The sequence below is a fragment of the Engraulis encrasicolus genome, chromosome 24, assembly GCF_034702125.1.
Source record: "Engraulis encrasicolus isolate BLACKSEA-1 chromosome 24, IST_EnEncr_1.0, whole genome shotgun sequence".
Classification (NCBI taxonomy): domain Eukaryota; kingdom Metazoa; phylum Chordata; class Actinopteri; order Clupeiformes; family Engraulidae; genus Engraulis; species Engraulis encrasicolus.
Genome location: NC_085880.1, coordinates 47,798,459 through 47,822,573, shown reverse-complemented (window position 1 = coordinate 47,822,573; position 24,115 = coordinate 47,798,459). Strand labels below are relative to the sequence as shown.

The following is a 24,115-nucleotide window of genomic DNA, read 5'->3' as shown; positions in this document are numbered from 1 at the left end:
CATTTCTGAGGAACCATAAAAGATCTCTGAAAAACCGTAAGATTTCTGGGAAGGAGGCCAAGGTTCCTTAGAGAACAGCAAAGGGGTTCTTTCTCAGTGTCAGTCAAAAGGGTTCCTAAAAATATTTTTTTCCTGTTTTCGTTGTTTCAAGAACCAATTTGCCACAAATAAGTTCCTCGGAAGATGCTTAGGTTCCTCAGGAGCAACCTCAAGATTCTTTGGGGAAATTTGAACTTTTACAGTGCAGTGAATAGATGAATAGAAAGTGGGTCTTACCCGTTCACGACGATGTCATAGGAGCGGTGATCGGCATGGTCGTGTGGATTTGGGGAGGCCACACAGGTATCCAGGAAGAGGACAAGACTGCTGTCAGGTCTCCTCAAACTCACCTGCACATACGCTTTCTCATTGAGTTTAACATAGTAGGGTCTGTCATGGACTTGCTGGCGGAAGCTGGACGAAGCGTAGAAAGTCATAGTGGTGTTGTAATGCCCTGTTCCAGTGATGGTGAAATTAGGTTTCTCATGGGCTATATACTTTGTCTGTGACACAGAGTCGGAATCCATGTGGCAGACGGCAGACAGCATGAATGTTGATTGACGTGTGATCTCCCCAGCGTTGGCTCGATACGCCCGCACTGCGTTATGGTAGATCACCTGACCACCTTTGACCTGAACAGAGAAGGGAGTGGATTTGTCATACTACTCATAACATGCATGTTCATAATCCCAACCCTAAATCACTACCATTTGCATATTTCATTGTAAAGATGGCCAGGGAGTATAGTAGAATGTCTTTCATTTCCACTATTCAGATGTATAAGTTATACAACAATCATGCGCAATGAGGTAGAGAAGAGAGAACATCTTCTACCTCTCTAGCAATAGTAGTTCAGCAATAGTAGTTATCAGGTTATGATAAAGTCCCAAACCTTTCTGACAGTTCCACATCGGTTGAGGGGGAAGTTGAAGATGACTTGGTTGCTGGTTTTGGAAGGTCTACAGTGTTCATCATTGACGTACAGGTCATAGTCATTGTCATATCCCTGAGAGCGCAGGAAAGCTCTCGAGATGACAATGTTCATGTTGTCGCCTGAACACTGAATTTCACCTAAAGACGGTATTGAAGAGTTATTATGTATAAGTTGGACTTTAAGTTCAACAAAAGCGATGTTATGGAACAGGACCCCTCAGGGTGGCTATGCAGTGTTACTGACCGTTGTCAGAGGACAGAGAGCTGATGAACTCAGCCTGGAAGCCACGACTGACTCCAGATTTGTCACTTCTGAAGACCACAGTCAGGTGGTTAGAGGAGGAGTGGAAGGCAGCCTGGGAGGAGTTGTGGCAGATTTTCACCAGCTGTCTGGAGCCTGTGGACGGGCCGTCGTGGACAGTGATGTAATCACAGGAACAGCAGCGATCCAACCTGAACACAGAAGCAATTGAAGCACTGGTTAGACCATGGAGCTGTAAAGACATACTGCAACAATAATGCCTTTCTCAGAGTCTGAATAGAGAAGAGCGTGACAAGCTTTCGATAACATTGTTTGGGATAATGCAAGTAATGGTACAACAATCCGAGAAATAGGGAAGATGGACTGTAATGGTCAGTCACTTTCCACACCATCCAGTCAGTGAAAGACGTTATTGTGAATTTGTTCCTGTGACTTACTCCAGGTCTGTAAAAGTCAGCAGAACCCTCTGGCCAGAGGGAGCAGACAGCCTCCACACACAGTAGGCGTTGCCATGGTAATAGTTTGGGTAGTAGGGGCTGGAGAAGGTTCCAGATCCACTGAGGTCCCCTCCACATGGCGGATGAGACTCTGGAAGAGTTATTTTGAAGTGTACAGCATATACTTAAAAAACGTAAATACATGTATAATTCACACATCTAAAGACCGATTCGGATGGGACTTTTATTACCTATGGACCCCCGGTAATTCGGCATAATAACGGAGACTGTCTGAGTTCTTAGTCCTGTGTGAATGTGCAATGTCGATTTGTGAGGTAATAATTCCGCCGCAAATTACCTACTGTATTTCGGCGAAACACAGACGTTCTGGGGTAATTTCACATAGGTGCGCCGTCTGCACCCCCTTATAATGTCTGTGAATTGAGTAAATAACAGACGTTTATTTATCCCGTCCGAATGTGCCCTGAAATCACGGAAGTCCGGGGGTAATTGCGAATTACCAGGGGTCCATAGGTAATATTTATCCCGTGCAAATCGGGCTTAAGTCATCTATATTTTGGTCACAGTTGGCATTTGAAATCAATGTTACTAAAATTCTGTACAACCCATTCACTAAATATTCCATTGCACTTTCAATGTCTCCAATGTTTTTCTATGTCATTCTCTGTTCATTTATTTATGTATCCCCTGTTTTTCTTCCATACACCCCGCCCCTTAGCTTTGTGTCTTTAGTTGTGTTGTTCTATGTGTGAGCACACCAAAAACATTTCCAACAACTGTACTTTTTATAAATGAACTTGAACTTGAAGATTATACATCTGCAAATGTAACTGTACTGGACACACTTAGTTTGTTGTGACAGACATCATTGAAACATCATTGAAAAATCCGCACTCACAAACTTAAGTCTCATTATTTATTTATAAATTACCATCATGTCCAAAAGCAAACGCGTTTCGGCTATCAAGCCTTCATCAGTGCGCACCAGGGTTGGAAATAAGCACCCGTCCACCCGCCAAGGACGGGTACATTTCATGGCTGAAGGCGGGTACATTTTTCAACCCATCAGTCACTTTGAATGGTACAAATGGCTAGTGACTGTAGATTTTAAAATCTACCTGCCACAGTGACTGGTGGGGAAAATGTTTAAGTTCCACCCCTGGCTCCATTACAATGGGTCGACACTCGTAGGCATGTAGCCAGTTAATAAAGTTCACAAAGGCTTTTTAACTTTAGTAAGGAGTGCCTCAAATAGTGTTTTTTTTAATCTGTTCATGGATATTTATGAAGTGTTTGACATTGACCATGTTTAGGATGCATGCATGACATTGACCATGTTTAGGATGCCTGCATGACTGTGTTACACTGTTATGTACGTTATATGTATGACGCCGTTGTCAACTCAAGATTGTTACTGAAAGATTGATTCTGTTTGTCAGTGTGCTGTTAACCTCACTGTCACCAAAATTGTAATGTCTATGTCTTAATCTGTTACTTAAGGCTTTCGGCACTGTCATAGCAATGTTGTTATGATGTAGTTGAGTATTTTCAGCAAATAGTGAATAGGCCCACCGGCGACCCCTTCTGCAGTAAGAGGCTACTATTCAGTGATGTGAAGTGAAACGTGCATCAAAATCTACCAAGTGCCACGCACTTGATTCATAACATTTCCAAGGCTACACTCGCCGAGACAAAATACCTAGGATTCTTCACGTCTCCACACAAGTGCTAGGCTTTCTTTATTACAGGTGTGGGAAAGCCATGCATGTTTAAGCCCAATATATGGTATGTTGCTATTTCCTAGATGTGAATAGCTTAAAATAACTCAACACAACTTGGTCATTGTTTGTGCCCATTACGCTTGTGTTGCATTTCACAGCTTTTGGTGTGACGTCCCCCTGTGCCCCCTTCAGGCTAGTGTGTGCCAGTGCACGGGCATGACTATGCTTGATGGGGGTTACCCTAATTATTTAGTGGTTGCACCTGTGGGGGAGGTATAAAGTCCTCCTCTCCTCTTCCGATGGCAGGCACTCTGACCTCGACCTCACCTCGACCTCACCTCTGGCTGCTTTCATTTCTTGCTCTCCTCTCACTTCTTTACCCTCACCCTTTTGATTCTTTCTTTACAGCTCACATTGATACTGACACATGCATTGCATACACCATTCACTCTCACACACCCATTCATTCATCCCCAGACACCTGTTTGAATTTATTATTGTAGTTCAATAAAAATACCATTGAACTTTCAATCTTTGTGTGGTCTCCTTTTCATGTTGCGCCCCTAAAACGAGCTGGGGTCGTAACATTGGCTACAGACAATTTGTGCTCTATTATGAATTGACATCAACATTCTCATAATTTTATTTCTATTTTCATATATATATATATATATATATATATTATTTTTCTTTTCTAATATCCCCACTACAGAAATACAGTCAACCGATACTGCTATGACGTTCACTTCTACGCTTCAAATATGTTCCATTCATAATCTTTTGCGAAGCTAGTGCGCAACTTGAAGGCTGTGGCATTGCCAAGGCAAGCATGCTAGACTGTGAGATATGGCAAGTGGGTATAGTTGAACTTGGGATTGGATATGGGATTCAAATCCTTTACCTTCTACCATTGCTACAACAAATCCCTAACAGCTTCCCCACATCAACTACATATGTAGGCTACATATACATACAGTATATACATTTTAAAGATATATAGATATGATATGTGTATATACTGTGGCACTGTGTACTGACGTTACAAAACCACTAAGATATCCTCCACATTCAGGGTGTTGTACATGATCAAGGAGATCAAGAAAATGTCCAGTTATTCTGAATATGAACTACTATCATTGTTTCTATCAAAACCTTTGAGGGCAGTTTACTCAGTTTATTCCATTAGAGTCTATACTGTACAAGCTGTTCATTGTGTTCTGTACATTTTTTGTCAATCTCAATTTAAGAGGCCCCAATTTGGTTGGTGCCCTAAGCACTCTGCGTACTCTGCTTATGTCTAGCGGCAGCCCTGTTAGTAGTGTTTAAAAGCATTCTGATGACAGTGTGTAATACCTGTTGTTGTTGAGCGTGGAGTTGTAGTTGTAGTTGTAGTTGTAGTTGTAGTTGAGGTTGGAGTTGAGGTTGAGTGTTGAGGTTGGAGTTGTAGTTGTAGTTGTAGTTGTAGTTGTAGTTGAGGTTGTAGTAGTTGAGGTTGGATGGCAGTAATCTGCAAAGAATGAAACAAAATAAATGATTAATGAGTTTCAAAATAACATCATCTGGCTGGTCAGTTGAGTGAGGGTAGTAATCTATAACAGATGGAATCAAAACAATGAAAACTTTTTTAAAAAGCACTCATAATCTCTTCATCTTTCCAGTGCTACACTCTAAAAAAGTACTGTGTCAGAAATGACACAAAATGTGTGTGGTCAGGGACAACACATTTGAATGTGTGTGCTCCGGGACAACACATTATGTGTCATTTGTAGATGTGTGTAACAAAGGGGTAGAAAAAGTGTAAGAACAAGGAATCAAATAAATAAAAACTATTTTTGTGTAATATTCAAACCAATTTGGCCACGTTGTAAATTTAAAATACATTTAGGATAAGAATTATTAATGTGTGTTTTTTTACACCAAATGTGTCAAACACATTTTAACTGAATAATACACATGTTGTGTCATATTCCACACATTATGTGTTAAAATCACCTTAACACATTACATGTGTCAAAAAGGACACATTCCTTCTTAGAGTGTAGGCAATCTGAAATGAATTTATTACCGTCGTAGTCAAAACAGCAGTTTCCCCGTTCTCGACAGCGGTCTGAGCAAGAGCACATGGCGTAGTCATAGCCGCAACCGTGTTGGCAGGTGTAATCATGGGTGGCACCAGCTGGGGAAGACATCATACCTTAACATTTTGGGGACAAAGTGGTTGGTGGCCCAAGCACTGATTGGTGCCCTAAAGCACTCTGCGTACTCTGCTTATGTCTAGCAGCGGCCCTGCTAATAGTGTTTAAAAGCATTCTGATGACAGTGAAATACCTGTTGTTGTTGAGGGTGGAGTTGGAGTTGTAGTTGAGGTTGTAGTTGTAGTTGAGGTTGGAGTTGAGGTTGTAGTTGAGGTTGGAGTTGAGGTTGGAGTTGAGGTTGAGGTTGAGGTTGGAGTTGAGGTTGAGGTTGAGGTTGAGGTTGTAGTTGAGGTTGTAGTTGAGGTTGAGGTTGAGGTTGAGGTTGGAGTTGAGGTTGGAGTTGTAGTTGAGGTTGGAGTTGTAGTTGGAGTTGTAGTTGAGGTTGGAGTTGAGGTTGGAGTTGAGGTTGGAGTTGTAGTTGAGGTTGGAGTTGAGGTTGTAGTTGAGGTTGGAGTTGTAGTTGAGGTTGCAGTAGTTGTAGTTGGAGTTGAGGTTGTAGTTGAGATTGGAGTAATTGAGGGTGGAGTTGCAGTTGTTGTTGAGGGTGGAGTTGTAGTTGTTGAGGGTGGAGTTGTAGTTGAGATTGGAGTAGTTGAGGGTGGAGTTGTAGTTGTTGTTGTAGTTGTAATTGAGGGTGGAGTTGTAGTTGTAGTTGAGGGTGGAGTTGTAGTAGTTGAGGTTGGAGGTGAGGTTGAGGTTGAGGTTGTAGTAGTTGAGGTTGGATGGCAGTAATCTACAAAGCATGAAACAAAAAATGATTAATGAGTTTCAAAATAACATCATCTGGCCGGTCAGTTGAGTGATGGCAGTAATCTATAATGGGTGGGATCAAAATAATGAATACTTTTAAAAAGAGTGCTCATAATCTATTCAGCTTTCAAGTGCCAGGCAATCTGAAGTGAAGTAATTACCGTCGTAGTCAAAACAACAGTTTCCCCGACAGTGGTATGAGCAAGAGCACATGGCGTAGTCATAGCCGCAGCCGTGTTGGCAGGTGTACTCAAAGGTGACACCAGCTGGAGAAGACATCATCACAAAGGTTACAGTATAACGACAACAACAACAGCAACAACAACAACAACAACAACAACAACAACAACAACAACAAGCCTACACACCACCACCAATCCCCAAAATAAAGAAATAGGCTGTAAAAATAATAAATGCTTGCGTTTATGAAATGTCAATATTAGAATATACTAACTACAACTTACTTTCTGGATGATCTGTGTTCGGCCTGTCTGTGGTCCACCACCAGACTGCGGATGAAATTAGCTGTCATGGTTACCATGGTTACCATCATATACTGTACTGAGAGTGGTGATGTGACGTGAGTTTTCTTTCTAAGGAAATGGCCATTTATTTGACTTTTTAGTCAAGTAAGGGATAACGGCCGACGAGGTGACTGGTTATACGAAATTAATGGCAAGGCGGCGGCTCCGAACTTTGGCGCCGCGCCCAGCGAGGAGACAAAGTTGCCTCCGCCAAGCCATTAATTTCTATAACCGGTCGACCTCGAAGGCCACTATCCCGCTCATCTGCCGTTATGGTGGGGTACTTTTTTAATCTATTATTGTCTGTAAAGTTGTAGGAACCATGTTCTATCAAGATAGAATGTTGCTGTGCGGGCGTCCAACTTGACGCGCCTAGAATCTTCGTTTGGTAGCCTGCCGACGCTGTGATTATTTAATTTTCCTTTGCCCATACCACGTCGGGATGAAAGTTTAAAAACAAAAACTTGCGAAGCATTTCTACATACTGAATCGACACATGTCGCATCACGCCTCAATTTCCCCCTGCTGATCATCACAGGCCACCTGTCAACTTCGTGGCTCTTGGCTTGACAACCAAATGCGATAGAATTAACGACTGACTCTTGACTTGATAAACAAATGCGACAGAACTAACGACTGGCTTTTGGCCATAGCAACCTGCAGTTTAGAATTAGTAACGGCAGTTCGCCTAACTTAGTCGCACGTTTGACGCCTGACAGGTTATAGGGAATTAGTCGGAACCCCATCAGCCAATCAGAAAAGAGGATTCAGTTGCGTAGGCAGACAATCTCAATTTAAAGTGATACTGTCCCATTTTTGGAAATAAGCTTATTTTACACCTCCCATAGAGTTAAATAGTAGGATTTTGCCATTCTCCTGTACTTTCAACCGTTCTCTGGGCAGTGCAAATTTTACCTCCAAGCTAGCAGTTAACATTGAGTCCTACACAGTAAATTGTGTAGTGTTAAAATAACACTTAAAGAGTTAAAATTAACACTGTTCTAGTGTCTATTTGGTCCTGCTCCAGATCAGTGTTAAACACTGGTGTTAGATTTATAGTGTTAAGCTAACACTATAAAGAGTAAAGCAGTTTCGGGGAGCACCCTACTAACAATTTTTAGTTCTAAGCAGGTTCCTGCCCCACTATCTCTCACCATAGTTGAGGTACCCTGATCAAGGTAATTAAGCACCTCCCATCCTCCACCATGACTGAAACACCCTGCGCCTGGCATCAGTTTGCCACACTGCTCTCTTAAGTTAATGTTGAAAGTTGCTGAAAACGTATAAAATGTCTATATTTTATATCACTCTATGCTGTACTGCACCACAATGTGAGAGAAACATCAACTGAGCATGTGTAAACACAATCTAGTGGGAACTAATACCAATTGTTTTCCTTCATGAAGTTCAAAATATAACCATACCATCTACATCAAGTGCACAATGGAGCAAGCAATGTAACATGTGCTGTTACTGACTAGCTCACAAAGCAAGGCACAAGATGTAGCTAACAAATGCCATAAGCCAAAAGCGCCTTTAGCTTACTTGCAAAGCAGGTAAACAAGCGCTATGCTGTGCCATGCTGACCAGCCAGCAGGCAGGCAGGCAGGCAAATATTTAAAGCACTGTGACAGTCCAGGTTTATATACAGGCTCAAGAGTACCATGTGACCAGATTGATTGGGGTTTTTCAGGTGCAAGCAATTGAGTCATGATATACCAGCCCTTAGTAATTAGGTTTGGCCAGGCGCTGATGGACAGATTGGTTGTGAGGGGCCTGCTTGTTACCGACAAAGGTGTAACAAGTTCTCAAGTTATTTCTTTCACTCAACACATCTTTTGTGTGATGTTGTGTGCACAGCCAAACCTTAGATCAACCCAACCAAGTTGAGTTAAATGAATGAAATGGAATAAATAAAAAAAAGATTGTGTACATGATTAAATCTGGAGGAAATAATGTTACTAATATGTAGACGTATATGATTTAATCGGGTGGACAGTCATGACGTGACCAGACCTATAATGTAACCATCAAGGTTATGGGAACCATATGAGAACGATGAGGGAACAAACATGAAAAGCAATAAAGGTACGGTGAGAGAATGGCGAGGGAATGGAATGGGAACCACACATATATCGTTCTGGGAACTTAAATTAAACTTTCCTGGCAACCCAGTGAGAACCGAAACAGAACCAAAAATGACGTATCCGAAACGTATCCAGAACCGAACCAGAAGCAATGGCTGCTTGGTTTTTACTGTAACCAAAGGGAACGTTTGTAAGTGGTAGATTTTGGTTTGGTAATAACCCCAACCTTTAGAGAACCAAAAGTCAAATGTTTTCTTTATGTTCTCTGTTACTAGGGCATACAATGGCGCAGACAAACTCCATCACCTCGAGGAGGCGGGGGCTCTCTGGAGTACTTCTAACTCCACACAATTTAACAACTTCATTTGTCACTGACACTGGAGAGCATCTCACTCCATTTGGTGTTGGAATTACTCCAATAGTGTTAATAAGCCTTAACACTGCAAAATTAACACTGGCAAATTTACTGTGTATGAGACCATTTAGCCGCCAGCTGCTAATAGTGTTTAAAAGCATTCTGATGACAGTGTGTAATACCTGCTGTTGTTGAGGGTGGAGTTGTAGTTGTAGCTGAGGTTGAGGTTGAGGTTGTAGTAGTTGAGGTTGGATGGCAATAATCTACAAAGCATGAAACAAAAAAAAAGATTAATGAGTTTCAAAATAACATCATCTGGCTGGTCAGTTGGGTGACGGCAGTGATCTATAACGGATAGAATCAAAATAATGAAAACTTTTAAAAACAGCACTCATAATCTATTCAGCTTTCCAGTGCCAGGCAATCTGAAGTGAATTCATTACCGTCATAGTCAAAACAGCAGTTTCCCTGTTCTCGACAGCGGTATGAGCAAGAGCACATGGCGTAGTCATAGCCACAGCCGTGTTGGCAGGTGTAATCATGGGTGACACCAGCTGGGGAAGACATCATCACAAAGGTTACAGTATAACGACAACAACAACAACAACAACAATAGGCGGTAACACTTTATTTTAGGGATACATCTATTAGCACTAAAACATACAATGTTAATGCCTGCACAAGTAACTTGTAAGGCATGTATTAAGCAAGTGCTAAGGCCTACTAGGTCCTTACTATGGTTAAATTCTTAATAAATCCCTTATTGTGCATGAACAAGACATTTGCGAATACATGTCTAACAAATGTTTTTTGATTTTGCTTTGTACATGCCTTACAAGTTACTTATACAGGGACATTGTATGTCTTAGTGATAATAGATCTATCCCTAAAATAAAGTGTTACCCAATAGGCCTACACACTACCACCCACCCCCACAATAAATGAATAGCTAATTAATAAAGCCTTGCTTTTATGAAACATTAACATTAAAATATACTACACCAGGCTGCGGATGAAATTAACTGTCATGGTTCACAGGACAAATGTAGCTTTACAATTGTACTAGTTTAACAGTCATGCGTAAGCGGTTAGAGCGCCAGACTTGTATCCCAATGGCTGCCAGTTCGACTCCCAACTCGCCAGGTTGATGGGGGGAGTAATTAAACAGTGCTCTCCTCCATGAGGAGTTTTAAACCAGTCCTAAATTATCTACAAGCTGTACGTGTAGCTGTACGTGTATGTGGTGCTTAGTACCTGTTGTTGTGGTTGGATCTGTAGTAACTGTGGAAATGAAAGACATGAGTAAGTGACATACTGGAGCCTGTTTCACTAAGATAGACTGTGACTATATGACTATAACTTAGACAGAGGGTATAGTCGGACTTGGTGATATGGGATTCTAATCTGCTACCTTCCGATTACTAGAACAAATCTTGATTATTCCTTTTATGTTCTTTGTTATATTCACCCCTGATGAACAGCACAGCTATGACCTTTTGCCATTAACATACAACATAATGACACAATCATTGAGACAATAACCTACTTTGTTTTTAGAAAGGAGCAAAGGATTTTTAGCAAGATACAAGCTTTTGACGTTTTGTTATTTGTATAAATTGTTTCATATAAATGTGCTAAATATTTTGTGAATTGCATGAAAAATATTTGAGAAATACTTACCTGGAGTTGTTGGTAGAGTGGTTGGAGCACTGGGCACATCTGTAGGAAACATTCAGAGAGGATATTACAAATGACAACACATTTATTATGATTATTATAAAGTGAAAATGGAAACCATGCTGTGCTACACTTGCTTAAAAAATATGGTAACACTTTATTTTAGGGACACATCTATTAGCACTAATACATAAAATATTAATGCATGTGTAAGTAACTTGTAAGGCATGTACTAAGCAAAATAAGATAGTTGTTAAGCATGTATTCACAAATGTCTTGTTCATGCACAATAAGGGATTTATTACCAATATAACCTTAGTAAGGACCTAGTAGACCTAGATTTCTATTTATGTGTAAGCAGTAAGGGCCAGAATACAATGTGTATAAGCTCCTGGTACACTGTGTGAACAAACCCTGAACAGTGTGAAAACAGATGTGGAATAAGGGTCCCTATTCTAAAGTGATGCATTGCTCAGCCCAGATGGCTTAGGGCCCCCGCACTACCTAGGGCCCCACCTCTATGTCCCCCGCCCCGGGAAGCAAAGTGTAAGAACATGTCAGATTCTACATTAGTCTCACTAGGTATGAAGATCTCATTTATACTACTCATTATGTCAATGAGTTATTGGAAGCATTATATAGCAAGGATTGGACGTAAAGTTATCAATGACGGTGGGTGGTGAGATGTCATTTTTTTCATACACCAATTAGTTTTAATTGTAAAAACCCTGCAATAAATGCAGAATATAACGATGAGTAATAGTTTGGAAGCGAAACGAAGCTATTCCTTTCTGATAAATAAGTTAATGTTTGAGAAACTTAGCTACAAGAAGTGCAGTGCATGATGGGTACGCCCTTAGTCAGAAATGCAATGCATGGCCAATGCAGCAATGATAATATTTCTGTTGTTACGTACATGGCAAATTGTTTGGATAGCAACTAAATTTCACAAGTGAGGGGAGGAGCTAAGGACGTAGGCTCAGAGCTGGGTAGGTTGTCTGTTGGCCTAGATTGCGTACCCATCATGCACTGCACTTCTTGAAGCTAATGTTCTCAAAAATTCACTTAATTATCACAAAAGAGTAGTTTAGTTTTGCTTCAAAACTATTATTCTAATGTTCTGCATTTATTTTGGGTTTTTTTTACAATTAAAACTCAGTGGTACATGAAAAAAAATTACATCTCACCAACCCACCGCCATTGACAAGTGTACGTTCAATCCTTGCTATATATAGGCTCTTGTTACCTCCCTCTCATTGATATGAACAAGACAAAACTAGATGACTCGGTTGGGTAAGCATTAATTATTTGATATACCCTTTCACTTTGTAGATCGGGGGGGCTAGGTAGTGCAGGCCTGGGTGGTGTGGGGGCCCTAGGAGGACTTTGGTAGTGCAGAGGCCCTGAGCCATCTGGGCTGACCAATGCATCACTTTAGAATAGGGACCCTTATTCTGCATCTGTTTTCACACTGTTCAGGGTTTGTTCACACAGTGTGTCGGGAGCTTATACACATTGTATTCTGCCACTTACTACTTACTAATAAATAGAAATATAGGCTTACTGGTCCTTACTAAGGTTATATTAGTAATAAATCCCTAATTGGGCATGAACAAGACATTTGTGAATACATGCTTAACAAATGTCTGATTTTGCTTAGTACACACCTTACAATTTACTTACACAGGCATTAATATTGTATGTATTAGTGCTAATAGATGTTTCCCTAAAATAAATTGTTACCAAAAATATATATACCTGCACAGTATGCAACATAGCAACCGTACGGGCTCACTAGTTCATAAACGGCGTAGTTTCCAGGACACATTTTCACCCGGATGGGTGTGGATTGGAATTGGCAACAGCCAAGGTCCCAACTTCCACACACCCTCCTGGTCACGATGCCATCCTCTGGTTTGGGGTGTGTGCCATTCAGCCACAGGGGGGCATGAGTTCCACATCGTCTTTTTGGCACACAGCTGTCTGGCATGCGGACACTCTGCCCCTCATAGAACATGCGGTACCAGCCGTGGAACTGGATGGAACCGTCACACTTGAGGACTGATTGGTCCTGGTTGGTGGTGGACCTCCAGGTGTCATTCAGCACAGTGTAGTGGTCACAAGGATCTGGCTCTTCAGCTGGTATGGTGTACAGGAGAATGGAGAACTTATTATGGGACATCAGATGTAAACTAGATCACATTGTAGCGAAGGGGAGTAAAGTTGCCCAGCTGGGACTCGAACCCAGACCTTCTGGGGTAGTAAACCAGGACTCTGACCGCTGCACCAAAGAGGCTCGTAGATGAGACAGTCAGAACACACCCACAACCCTAGCGATGGTCACTCCATCACAAACATACACACATGCACATCCAGGTGTCATTCAGGACAGTATAGTGGTCACATGGGTCTGGCTCTTGACCTGGCAAGGTGTACAGGAGAATGGAGAACTTATTGTTAGAGATGCACCAGATCCTGATTTTTAGGAACCTGCCGGATACCGGATCCACTGCTTAAGATCCTGCCGGATCCGGAACCGGATACAGGATCCTACGAAAGGGTTGAAACACATAGCCTACTCGCACACGTGGGCCCTTTTTAATACGCCGTCTCAAACAATTTTTTTAAAGACTTATTGGCTTACTGCCACACTGCCTGCAATGGCCGCTTCCAAAGGGCTTTCACTCCATGCAGCGGTTGGAGTGAAAGACAGACTGAAAAGTCTAGGATACGTAAAAAACTAGAGATACACCAGATCCTGATTTTTAGGATCCTACCGGATACCGGATCTACTGCTTAAGATCCTGCCGGACCCGGATCCTGTAAAAAACCCTATTATCCTGCCGGATCCGGACCCGGATCTTGGATCCGGTGCATCTCTACTTATTATGGGACATCAGATGTAAACTATGTAGGTCACATACACACATGAACATCCAGGTGTCATTCAGGACAGTATAGTGGTGGCAAGGGACTGGCATGCTGGAATGGTGTACAGGGACATGATTGGACATCAGAGAGATGCAGACTGTAGCACACAGACAAATGCACAGCTTTATACAGAAACACGACTGTATAACACACCTACATTTATTTTGAGGCTTACATAAGCCATCCTGCATATCAGAACTTATATATTATATAAGTTATTTTGCAAACCAACAAACATACAAATGAACAGACTGGTGAGACCTGTAAACCTACAGTAACGGCCTTGTTGGATAATAACAAGACCACTGTAATGGTTCATGTGCATACACAGTTCACGTGGGGGGGATGGTGACAGTGCGAGAGCGATAAGTTCAGTTGACGTTTTCACACTAGACAGCTTGCACGAGCATTCTATCCGCAGGAATCAGTCTTCAGTACTAGTGCAGTCTTATCTGGTCAGTGTTATATTTAAAGTCGAATTTAAAACATTCAATCTTAACAATATTTTGTTTCAGAAAAGACCCTCAGAAATGTGATAGTCAATTGACAACATTAAAAATCCATTTGACTATCTTGTCCACACTATGACACAATGACTAACCATTCTGATATCGCTGACACATTCATTGACATAAAAACTTGCTTTTGAGAGACAAAGTAAGAATATTGAGCAAGAGCCTGGGTTTTGCAGGTCATCTGTGGTGTTTGCCATGTGTTAAAACTGTTTTGAGAATGAATATTGTTTTTGGCAAATGACGAGAGAGATTCGAGAAATACACCAATTGAAAAAAAGTGTGTTCTATTTTGCACTGAGAATGCTTGTCAATAAATTAGTTATACTCTAAATGTATATCTAGTCGAGTCTTATCTGATCTATGTTACACAAAGTCGAATTATCAACATTTTTCATCAAATCTAAACAACATGTGGCATCGGAAAAGACCCTCAGAAGTGTACTAGTCAATTGACAACATGACAAATCAATTTGACCATTTTGTCCGTACTCTATGGCTAAAGCTGTTTTGGGAATGAATAATGTATTTTACAAATTGTGAGAGAGATTAGAGAAATGCACCAAACCAATTTCGAAAAGCTGCAATATATTGGTTCTGCTACATTGGAATAGGAATAGGGTAAGTCTCCTAAGTCGCCTAAAATTTGACTGGGTTGTAATGGTCTGGTCAAACCTATTTTCCGATTCAGCTCACATTCCCCCCTCACATTCACACATATGCTGTACCTCAGAATTAATGATAACCAATGGTGTGATTGTCGGCTTCACTTGTCAAGCGATTTTTGAGTTGTGTGAGTGCAAATTTTAATTTATTTGGACTGCACAACAGAAGTTGCATGTCTGACAGTGTTGCCAGATGTGTCTGACCAAATCCCGCCCAAAAGCTTCTCAAAAAACGCCAAAATGCTCTAAAGTCTGCCTAAAATTAAACAAATTACATTGACTTCTATGGGCCCAAAATGGCCAAATGGCCAATTTTTTCGATTTTTACCAGCAGACACTCATCCCAAGTAGCCCAATATGGCAACACTGATGTCTGATGTGCAGCCACTTCACCCTTGCTTCATGCTATCACCTGACTTTGCAGAAAAAGAATGAACAAAATCAACAGTCCCCTCCCCCTATGGAACAGTCTGTAACTTGGGAAGCATACAACTTCAATTTAAAGGAGATTTCAATCTTTTCTCTTGTCTGAGGAACGCACAGTAATATTTTCAGAATATTATGTGACACAAGTGTGTAGAGATTTGTTAGCAATTTTTGCTTCTGATTCTTAAGCAAAATGGCATCACAAAGCTTCAAGTTCATACAATGCAGTGCTGCTTTGTATTTATTTGGCAGTGCTAAAAGAACTTCCAAAACCACCATGTGTGGTGCCTTGAGGGTTTGCTGTATTGGAAAATAATCCAGTATTAAAACTGCAAGAAACTGATCCGGGAGTGTGGCTGTATGGGAAAATAACCCAGTATTAAAACTGCAAGAAATTGATCGTGTGCGGCTTTTTTACTACACAAGGGAAAATGAATAAAAACCACCCTGCCTACATCCTCTGTAAAGACGCTGAAGAAGGCTTAGTCCGAAAGGTCTGCTGTCTGCTACACTAACCCAGTAATAAAACTGCAAGAAACTGATCCAGGAGTGCGGCCTTTTTACGACACATGGGAAAATGAATAGTTATAAAATGGTGCATACTCGACTTATCAAAAGTAATACAAAGGTTACTCTAGATCAGTGGTCCCCAACCTATGGGTTGGGACCCAACGTATGGGTTGCCAAAGATCCACAGAGGTTTAATTTTAATACCATATATAGCCCATGTTAAATAAATGACAAAGCATTTCAACTATTTCAAATGAAGCAACAAAATGTAAGTGATAGGCCTACATTTAACATTTATTCTATCTTTGAGGAATAAAATGATAACTAAGGAGTTTTCACAGGAAACAGAGTGTCATGTGAATCCCTCTCATGCGATTGGGTCACCAAAGCTTACAATGCTAAAAATATGGGTCCCCGAAGAAAAAGGTTGGGAACCACTGCTCTAGATAACACCTGCACTGATCCAAAGCAGCATGTTCAGTACTCACCCTGAACGATGATAACAGCAGCACAAGAGCAGCAGAGCAGCAGCAATGTGAACCTCATTCTGAACTCCATCTCTCTTCTCAGCTGGAGAAGCTTCTGGTCTCAGGCTCCTCATGCCAGGACTAATGTACTCTTCAGCAGCAGGATCTTACCATACCGTGTTGCCAGATTGGGCGCTTTCCCGCCCAATTGGGCTGCTTAGGATGGCCGTCTGCGGGTAAAAATGGATTTGGGGGAAAACCTGCCCAATTTTTGGCCCATAGAAATCAATAGAATTGGGCGGGATTTAGTGCTTCGCGGCGGGGTTTGAGCATTTTTGGGCTGGAAATCATCCGCCTCATCTGGCAACCCTGTTCCCTTGTTCCCATATTACTGTAAGAAATTATCCCTAATGATGAGGGCAAAGCATACAGAAAAATACAAGCTGGCATATGTAGAGTTGGCATAAGGTGGAGCAGAACAAAGGGCCCTCTTAAACCTGTGTGTCTCTTGTGTCTCTTGTGTGTGCGTGACCAAAATCCAATAAATCCAAGACAAACAAAGGATGAAGTTTCAAAAGTTGTCAACATGTTCTTGTTTAAGTTAAATGCAAATACTGCACAGCCCTGCTTAGGAATGTCATATGTAAAAGGTATTAAACTAAATACAGCACATTGATCAAAGCCACAAAAGAACAGGCAAGTCACACTTAGCAAGCCAGATCAAACACTTTCCCGGTTGGTCCTCCGTCCAGCCTTCAAATTTACACACACCTTTTTCCTGCAGATCCTACGGGACTCGTATTCATTAAGATACAAAGGGAAGGATTTAATAGACATGCCATCAGGGTTGCCAGATGAGGCTGATGATTTCCAGCCCAAAAAATGCTCAAAACCCGCCTAGAAGCTCAAAATCCCGCCCAATTCTATTGATTTCTATGGCAAAAATTTACCGGGTTTTTCTGCTAAATGCCATTTTTACCCGCACACGGCCATCCTAAGCAGCCCAATTGGGCGGGAAACAGCCCAATCTGGCAACACTGCATGCCATATCTCCAGTGGCACGCTGTAATAGTCATTGGAAAGTGAACTACCACAGCACTACTACAATACTATGACATAACACTGGGCCTTTAGTAATGCACTATGACTTGGTCATTGCCATTCTGGTAACAGCAAATTTATAACAGCAAGGATTAATGCATGACAGGTACAGGTAAATACATGAAGCTACACAATAAGAGTTCCTTTTCCCTACAGCGCTGCCTATTAGTATTGGCACCTTGACGTTTTTTTTTAATACTTTATTGTGCTATAATGATGATTACATTCCATCAGACATTTGTTTTCCTCACCCAATGAGTGGAACAATAAAAGGATAATAATAATCGTCCATTTCATTGGTGGACTCTCATTGAAGACTATTAATTAATAATAAAAAAACATAGAAAGGAAATAAATAAAGAATAAAATGACATAAAACTTCATAAAACATATTCATTCTTTGGCTTTGTTGCATCTATGGCACTGTAAATACTGTTATTTGCGAAATCAAGACCTTCAAATGATAAAAGTAGAGATGCACCGGATCCGGTTCCGGTTCCGGATCCGGCAGGATAATAGGGTTTTTCACAGGATCCGGTCCGGCAGGATCTTAAGCAGTGGATCCGGTATCCGGCATTTACCTAAAAATCAGGATCTGGTGCATCTCTCGTTTTTACGTAGCCTAGGCTTTTCAGTCAGTCTTTCACAACCCCGATCACTGCATGGAGTGAAAGCCCTTTGGAAGCGGCCGTTGCAGGCAGTGTGGCAGTAAGCCAATGAGTCTAAAAAATAGTTTGAGCCAACGTGTTCCCACGTGTGCGAGTAGACTATATGTTTCAACGCTTTTGTAGGATCCGGTATCCGGTTCCGGATCCGGCAGGATCTTAAGCAGTGGATCCGGTATCCGGCAGGATCCTAAAAATCAGGATCTGGTGCATCTCTAGATAAAAGGTCATCCAAGTATACTAATTCCATGTTGTGAGTATGTAAATAATGAGTGTGAATAGATCAAGTGCTGGATGTGTAGGGTCAGAGGTCACATTCTTGGCTTTCCTGACAATTCTGCTGTTGTAATGTGAGTCATCCACCTTGTACAAACCCTAATGGGCCGTCATGGGTAAGTGGTTAGGGCGTCAGACTTGTAGGCCAAAGGTTGCCGGTTCGACTCCTGACCCTCCAGGTTGGTGGAGGGACAAATCAACCAGTGCTCTCCCACATCCTCCTCCATGACTGAGGTACCCTAAGCATGGTACCATCCCTTCGCACTGCTCCCTAGGGGCGCCATTGGGCGCTGTCCCCTTGCACAGGCGATCCGGATCATGAATTGATTTTTAAAAATAATATTCACCATTGCTTACCTACAAATCTAGACGCCCCAAATGACCACAAATTGAATTGTGGGACAGGGCAACTTTTGACATTGTTTCTAACTCCACAAAAAGAAGGCAAAAAGACTTAAAATAAAAACAGGGTGTAACAGTCAAGTGTTCTGTCAAACAGCTTCCTTGGCAGAGGTCGGCACTCTCTGAGTGCATTTCTAGTCTGGTATTTTACGGTACATAATTTGCATGGAGGGGCATCATTTAAGCAATAAGCCGTGGGTTTGTGTTCGATTTATAATGAGTAAGGTTGTGGGCGCGGCGCCAAGGGATTATTGTTTAGTGTGGTTGATTGATATGTGAGTACAGACATTATTTCCATTGAAACCATTCCATTGTGTTCATGCTTAATGCTTCACTTTACTGGATCATCAGAACTGATAGAAAATACACACAACCCAGTGTCATGCCTTTTGGGATGCTTTAATAATCATTTGAAAGTACAGAAGGAGAAAAGAATAACAATAATCATTACATAGAGTACCACGGGGTGCCTAAGTCTACACCCCTTCCAGACGGCTCATGGGGAAGTCAAAACATTTGATGGGTTCTATTGGACTGATGTAACCTGTTAACCAATCCATCTCACTTTCCTCCCTAGATCAGACATATGCTGTACCTCAGAATTCATAATAACCACTGGTGTAGTCGACTTCACTTGTCAAGCAGTCTGTGAGTTGTGTGCATGGAAAAATATTTAATTGTTTAGACTACACAAGAGAGATGGCATGTCTGACGCGCCTTTACGGAGGGGCACGTGAGGCGCACGTCTATTACTATTACCAAGTCTCACGCAAAAATGAAATCAGGGTTCCTTGCCTGCAAAAAATGAGTGGTCTTATGACGCCATCCAAATATTTAAAATTCAGTGCTATCATGTGAAATTCAGAAGCACATGTCAAATGGAATCAGGATTTAGCTTTACTCGCCCCATTCACTTCCATTCAAAATGTTTTCCCGTGGTGCGGAAGTAGAGGGGTGCAATTTCGGCACCCCATAGAGTCCCTCTGTGATAAGACATGATTGGTAGAAAGTTGAGGAGGAGAAGAGATGATTGATTAGTTTGGGCTGATGAAGTCATCAGTGGGTTCCTCAGGCGTCTGCCTTTGCCACCAAGTCCTCCAGCTGCTTCGCCACAGGCTTCTCAGGATCTACGCGCACACACACACACACACACACACACACACACACACACACACACACACACACACACACACACACACACACCAAGTAAAATATACAGAACTTCCATCCTGACAGTATTTGTGTATTCATGAAGGAAAACCAAATTTAATGTGTCAAGACAGCACCCCTTTTATTAGCCTTTTGTGATTAGAAAAGTAATGACACAAATGAGTGTTGTAGTAGTGTGGCACTGAGCTTTTTGAAGGAATAGTAGGGCGCTCCAATGGGGGAATGGTGAGCATTGTGAGGCTACCAGATCATCAACATACAGTATGCTCATTACATCTTTTACCACAATTTTTTTTTTCTATGTCTGGCCCCTTTATTGGGAGGAATTTGAAAATCTGGCCCTCTTTGACTTTTAATTGAATAGCCCTGCCATATCAACGCAACTCTACTACTACCCTACTACAACTCTACTAGTTGAGATTAGGTTTTTATCAAAAACCCAAAAGTGAGTTGTGATTGTATTGGGGTGGGAGATAATAAGCAAGGCTTCATCCCACTCCTTTTCAGATGCACTTAATGATGGTATTGGTATTTTATTTAAATGGCTGCTTATTGTTCTTGTGTTACATCTTAACTCATTGGCTGCCTTGGCCGTCGAATGACGTCATTTCAAATAGTGACGCCCCCTACCTTCGACGTCGTTCGCCGACAATTGCGTTTTTTTACAGCCAGGCCTCGAGGACAGTCTGACCTATCTTCTGTATGAATTTCAAGCCTCTAGGCATTTTCTAACTGTTCCTGTAGGTGGCAGAAGTGTCCTTAGGAACAGTCAAGGCAGGGCTTTAGCTCAGAGCAAGATGAAATGTCAAGACAAAAACACCCCTTTTTTACTATTATAATATAATCTCAAAAGTAGCATAGCAAAATCATTTTTGAAAGTAAAGCACCTGTGACAGTAGTCTACTTTCTTGCCCTCTGATTTTAACACAGGTAGGCTACTGATTTTAGTGTCAGAGCCTGACCAAAAAAAAACCTTCCTCTCATGACCAAAATACAATCCCCTGTTGCTATCTAGCTAGAAGGCATTGTAGCTAACTTGCCCAAAATACACCATGAGATGATCTGTGTGACAACCTTTCATTTTGGATAATGTGATCAGCCTACACAACATCAGGATGTTGCTTACAAAATATCATCTAACAGGAGAATGCACGGGACTAGTGGTGATGTGTCCCAACTGAGGTAACTTGGGTATAAAGTTTGCTACGCTAGCTAGCTAGCTAGCACGAAATCGCTAACAACTTACAACTAAGCCTAAATAAAGGAGCCTTGGTAAGTCAACTATTTTTTACTCAATCCACAGTTATTTTTATGGATCTGTATAGTATGATCAGCTTACTGTATCATCAAAAAAGACAGGGGGTTGCAGATTCTTGGAACAGAGTAGCCTTTGTGTCTGGTCAGATGCATTCAGCTCACATTAGAAAGCATTGCACTTAGCCTCAGACCAGCTAGCATTCACCACTCCAATCGGCTTGTGAAATGTTGGATGTGTGATCAGTACTTTATCAAAAGAAAATTCATTGAACAATATATGACAAGATCACTATAGCAGAACCATGATGACAGTAATCATCAATCTGCAAATTGTCCGCTCTGCCAAAGAAGCTGCAGTAAGCTACGCTAAGCGGTGCTGCCTGCCTACCTACCTGCCTCCCTCCCCACAAGACACAACACGGTACTATTTCTGGAGGAAATAAACCAGCTGTGATTCGTTCTCCAACGAGGGGAGAGAGAGAGGGAGAGGGAGAGGTAGGGAGTTACCGGAGTTAGGGGCAACTGCTGTCATGATCCATGCTGCGCGCCAGCAACTAAACCAAAACACCCTTGTTTTCGAGTCCCCCCGTTATATTTCAGTATATTAGGTTGAAAAGGTCATACAAATGATCTTTTTGTTCAGGCTACAGATGACAGAAGACTGTGTAATAGCAGCTGATAGGTTTGGAGTTGTTAGGACGATGCCATTACGGGCAAAAACGTTTGCAGTTATAGTTCTACTTCAAATAGCGTTTTCTCAGCTTTTTGGCTAGAAAGCAGCATTTTGGCGAATTCCACTTAATTTCAACAGATGATTATGAAAGAACGGAAAGGGGTAGAGAGACACCGTTTTTTTCTGATGACAGATGAGCGTCTAATCTGTGTTTTGATAGGTATGGTGTTGACATAGACACAGAACTCAATTTTCTGTGAGCCTCCAAAAAACACCCAAAATGCTGAAAAATCGCTGGCACTCCGAGGTACTCTTTTATGAAAATGGCTGGCAGCCAATGAGTTAAAGGGACACTGTGCAGGAAATGGTCAAAAAAGGTACTGCAACTATGCTGCTCATTGAAACTGGGCTGCCTATTGCCAAATTTGATCTTTACATGAAAGTTTACAAAGTAATAAACAAATATTTTCTAGTATGGTCCACGTACAGTCATTTTTGCAGCTAAAAATGGCTATTTTTGGAAATTCAAAATGGCGGACCATGGAGAAGATCCCCCTTTTCATGTATGAAAAGTGCAATTTTTCCAGTCATAATGAATACTTAGAATTTGATGCTGGTGGTAAGTATTCATGAAAAAGGTAACATTAGTGAATGGGCAGCATGAATTCTGGAAATAAACAACTAAAAATCTCACACTGTGTCCCTTTAAATCAAATCAAATCAAATACAAAGTAACTCAACTTCAGAAAGTGGAAGTTGGCACTGGCAATTTCATGGTTTGGGGGCTCGAAAATCCCAGTAAGCTGAACAATGTCAAGGTGTTGATTTGCAGCGTACATAAAAACATCTGGCATTTCACCTCTGAGCTTAATGGGTCCCAGGACCAGGATTTCACTGTGGTCTCCAGGGGAAGCCACATTTCGAGCCACGCGCCTCTGGCAGCCCTGGCCATAGCGGGAGTTGTTGACGTCGGCAGGGCCGATGAAGACGTTGCACTGCAAGTACACGGTGTTATGGGTCCGCAGGAACTTGAAGGCTTGGAAGGAGAACCTTGCGTAAGGCTGAGTGCCAGCTGTGTAGACGCGGTATGTGTCATCTCTGGGACACCTGGGAAGGTGAAACAGCAACATACCATACTTACTCACCAAAGACACGTCACCAGCGTGGTATTCCAAAAATATGCTTAAAGGGACACTGTGCAGGAAATGGTCAAAAAAGGTACTGCAACTATGCTGCTTATTGAAATTGGGCTGCCTATTGCCAAATTTGATCTTTACATGAAAGTTTACTAAGTATTAAACAAATATTTTCTAGTATGGTCCAAGTACAGTCATTGTTGCAGCTAAAGATTACTATTGGAAATTCAAAATGGCGGACCATGGAGAAGATCTCCCTTTTCATGTATGAAAAGTGCAATTTTTCCAGTCATAATGAATACTTAGAATTTGATGCTGGTGGTAAGTATTCATGAAAAAGGTAACAGTGAATGGGCAGCATGAATTCTGGAAATAAACAACTAAAAATCTCACACAGTGTCCCTTTAAGTGATAAACCTGGCTAAAGGAACCTACCGAAAGTGGTAAACTAGTGCTAATAGCTAGCCCAGATGCATAATTTACTTATAGATGCACTGTGTTAGGGCTGCACATTAATCGAAAATAATCGAAAATCGTGAAATCGAAGTCGTGATTTCAATCGTGATTTAACCGTGGCAATAGTGACCTACCTTTGAGAGCGTCTTTGAAGCCAGAACATACTCACAGGCTGGTGTTTCTGGCTAGAAATCTGTCCACCCAAGTTTCATGCTATTGCCTTTACATAATTATTACAATTCATTTTATTTTGCTCATACCTATAGTTCATTCTTCATCTTGCTATAATTTTCAAAAAAAAATCAAAAATCATGATTAATAATCCTGATTACGATTTTTTTTCCATAATCGTGCAGCCCTACACTGTGTTCTATTTTTAGTAGTTCACTTCCAGAATTCATGCTGTCCATTCACAAATGTGAACTTTTAACTTTTAATGTTTAACTTTTGCAGCACAGTGAACAGAT

At 41.4% G+C, this 24,115-nt stretch overlaps 1 protein-coding gene across 1 annotated transcript in view; it reads right to left on the bottom strand.

Annotated features, from left to right (window-relative positions):
* Positions 1-24,115, bottom strand: part of LOC134441135 (uncharacterized) — a 38,789-nt gene that overhangs the window by 5,056 nt on the left and 9,618 nt on the right. The window contains exons 9-18 of the mRNA XM_063191322.1: positions 22,916-23,163; positions 12,760-13,140; positions 11,005-11,043; positions 10,579-10,605; positions 9,768-9,878; positions 9,507-9,587; positions 1,672-1,822; positions 1,217-1,425; positions 932-1,110; positions 277-671 (exon numbers count right to left, since the gene is read on the bottom strand). Of these exons, the coding sequence (XP_063047392.1) occupies positions 277-671; positions 932-1,110; positions 1,217-1,425; positions 1,672-1,822; positions 9,507-9,587; positions 9,768-9,878; positions 10,579-10,605; positions 11,005-11,043; positions 12,760-13,140; positions 22,916-23,163 (1,821 nt within the window). The remainder of the gene's footprint in view (positions 1-276; positions 672-931; positions 1,111-1,216; positions 1,426-1,671; positions 1,823-9,506; positions 9,588-9,767; positions 9,879-10,578; positions 10,606-11,004; positions 11,044-12,759; positions 13,141-22,915; positions 23,164-24,115) is intronic.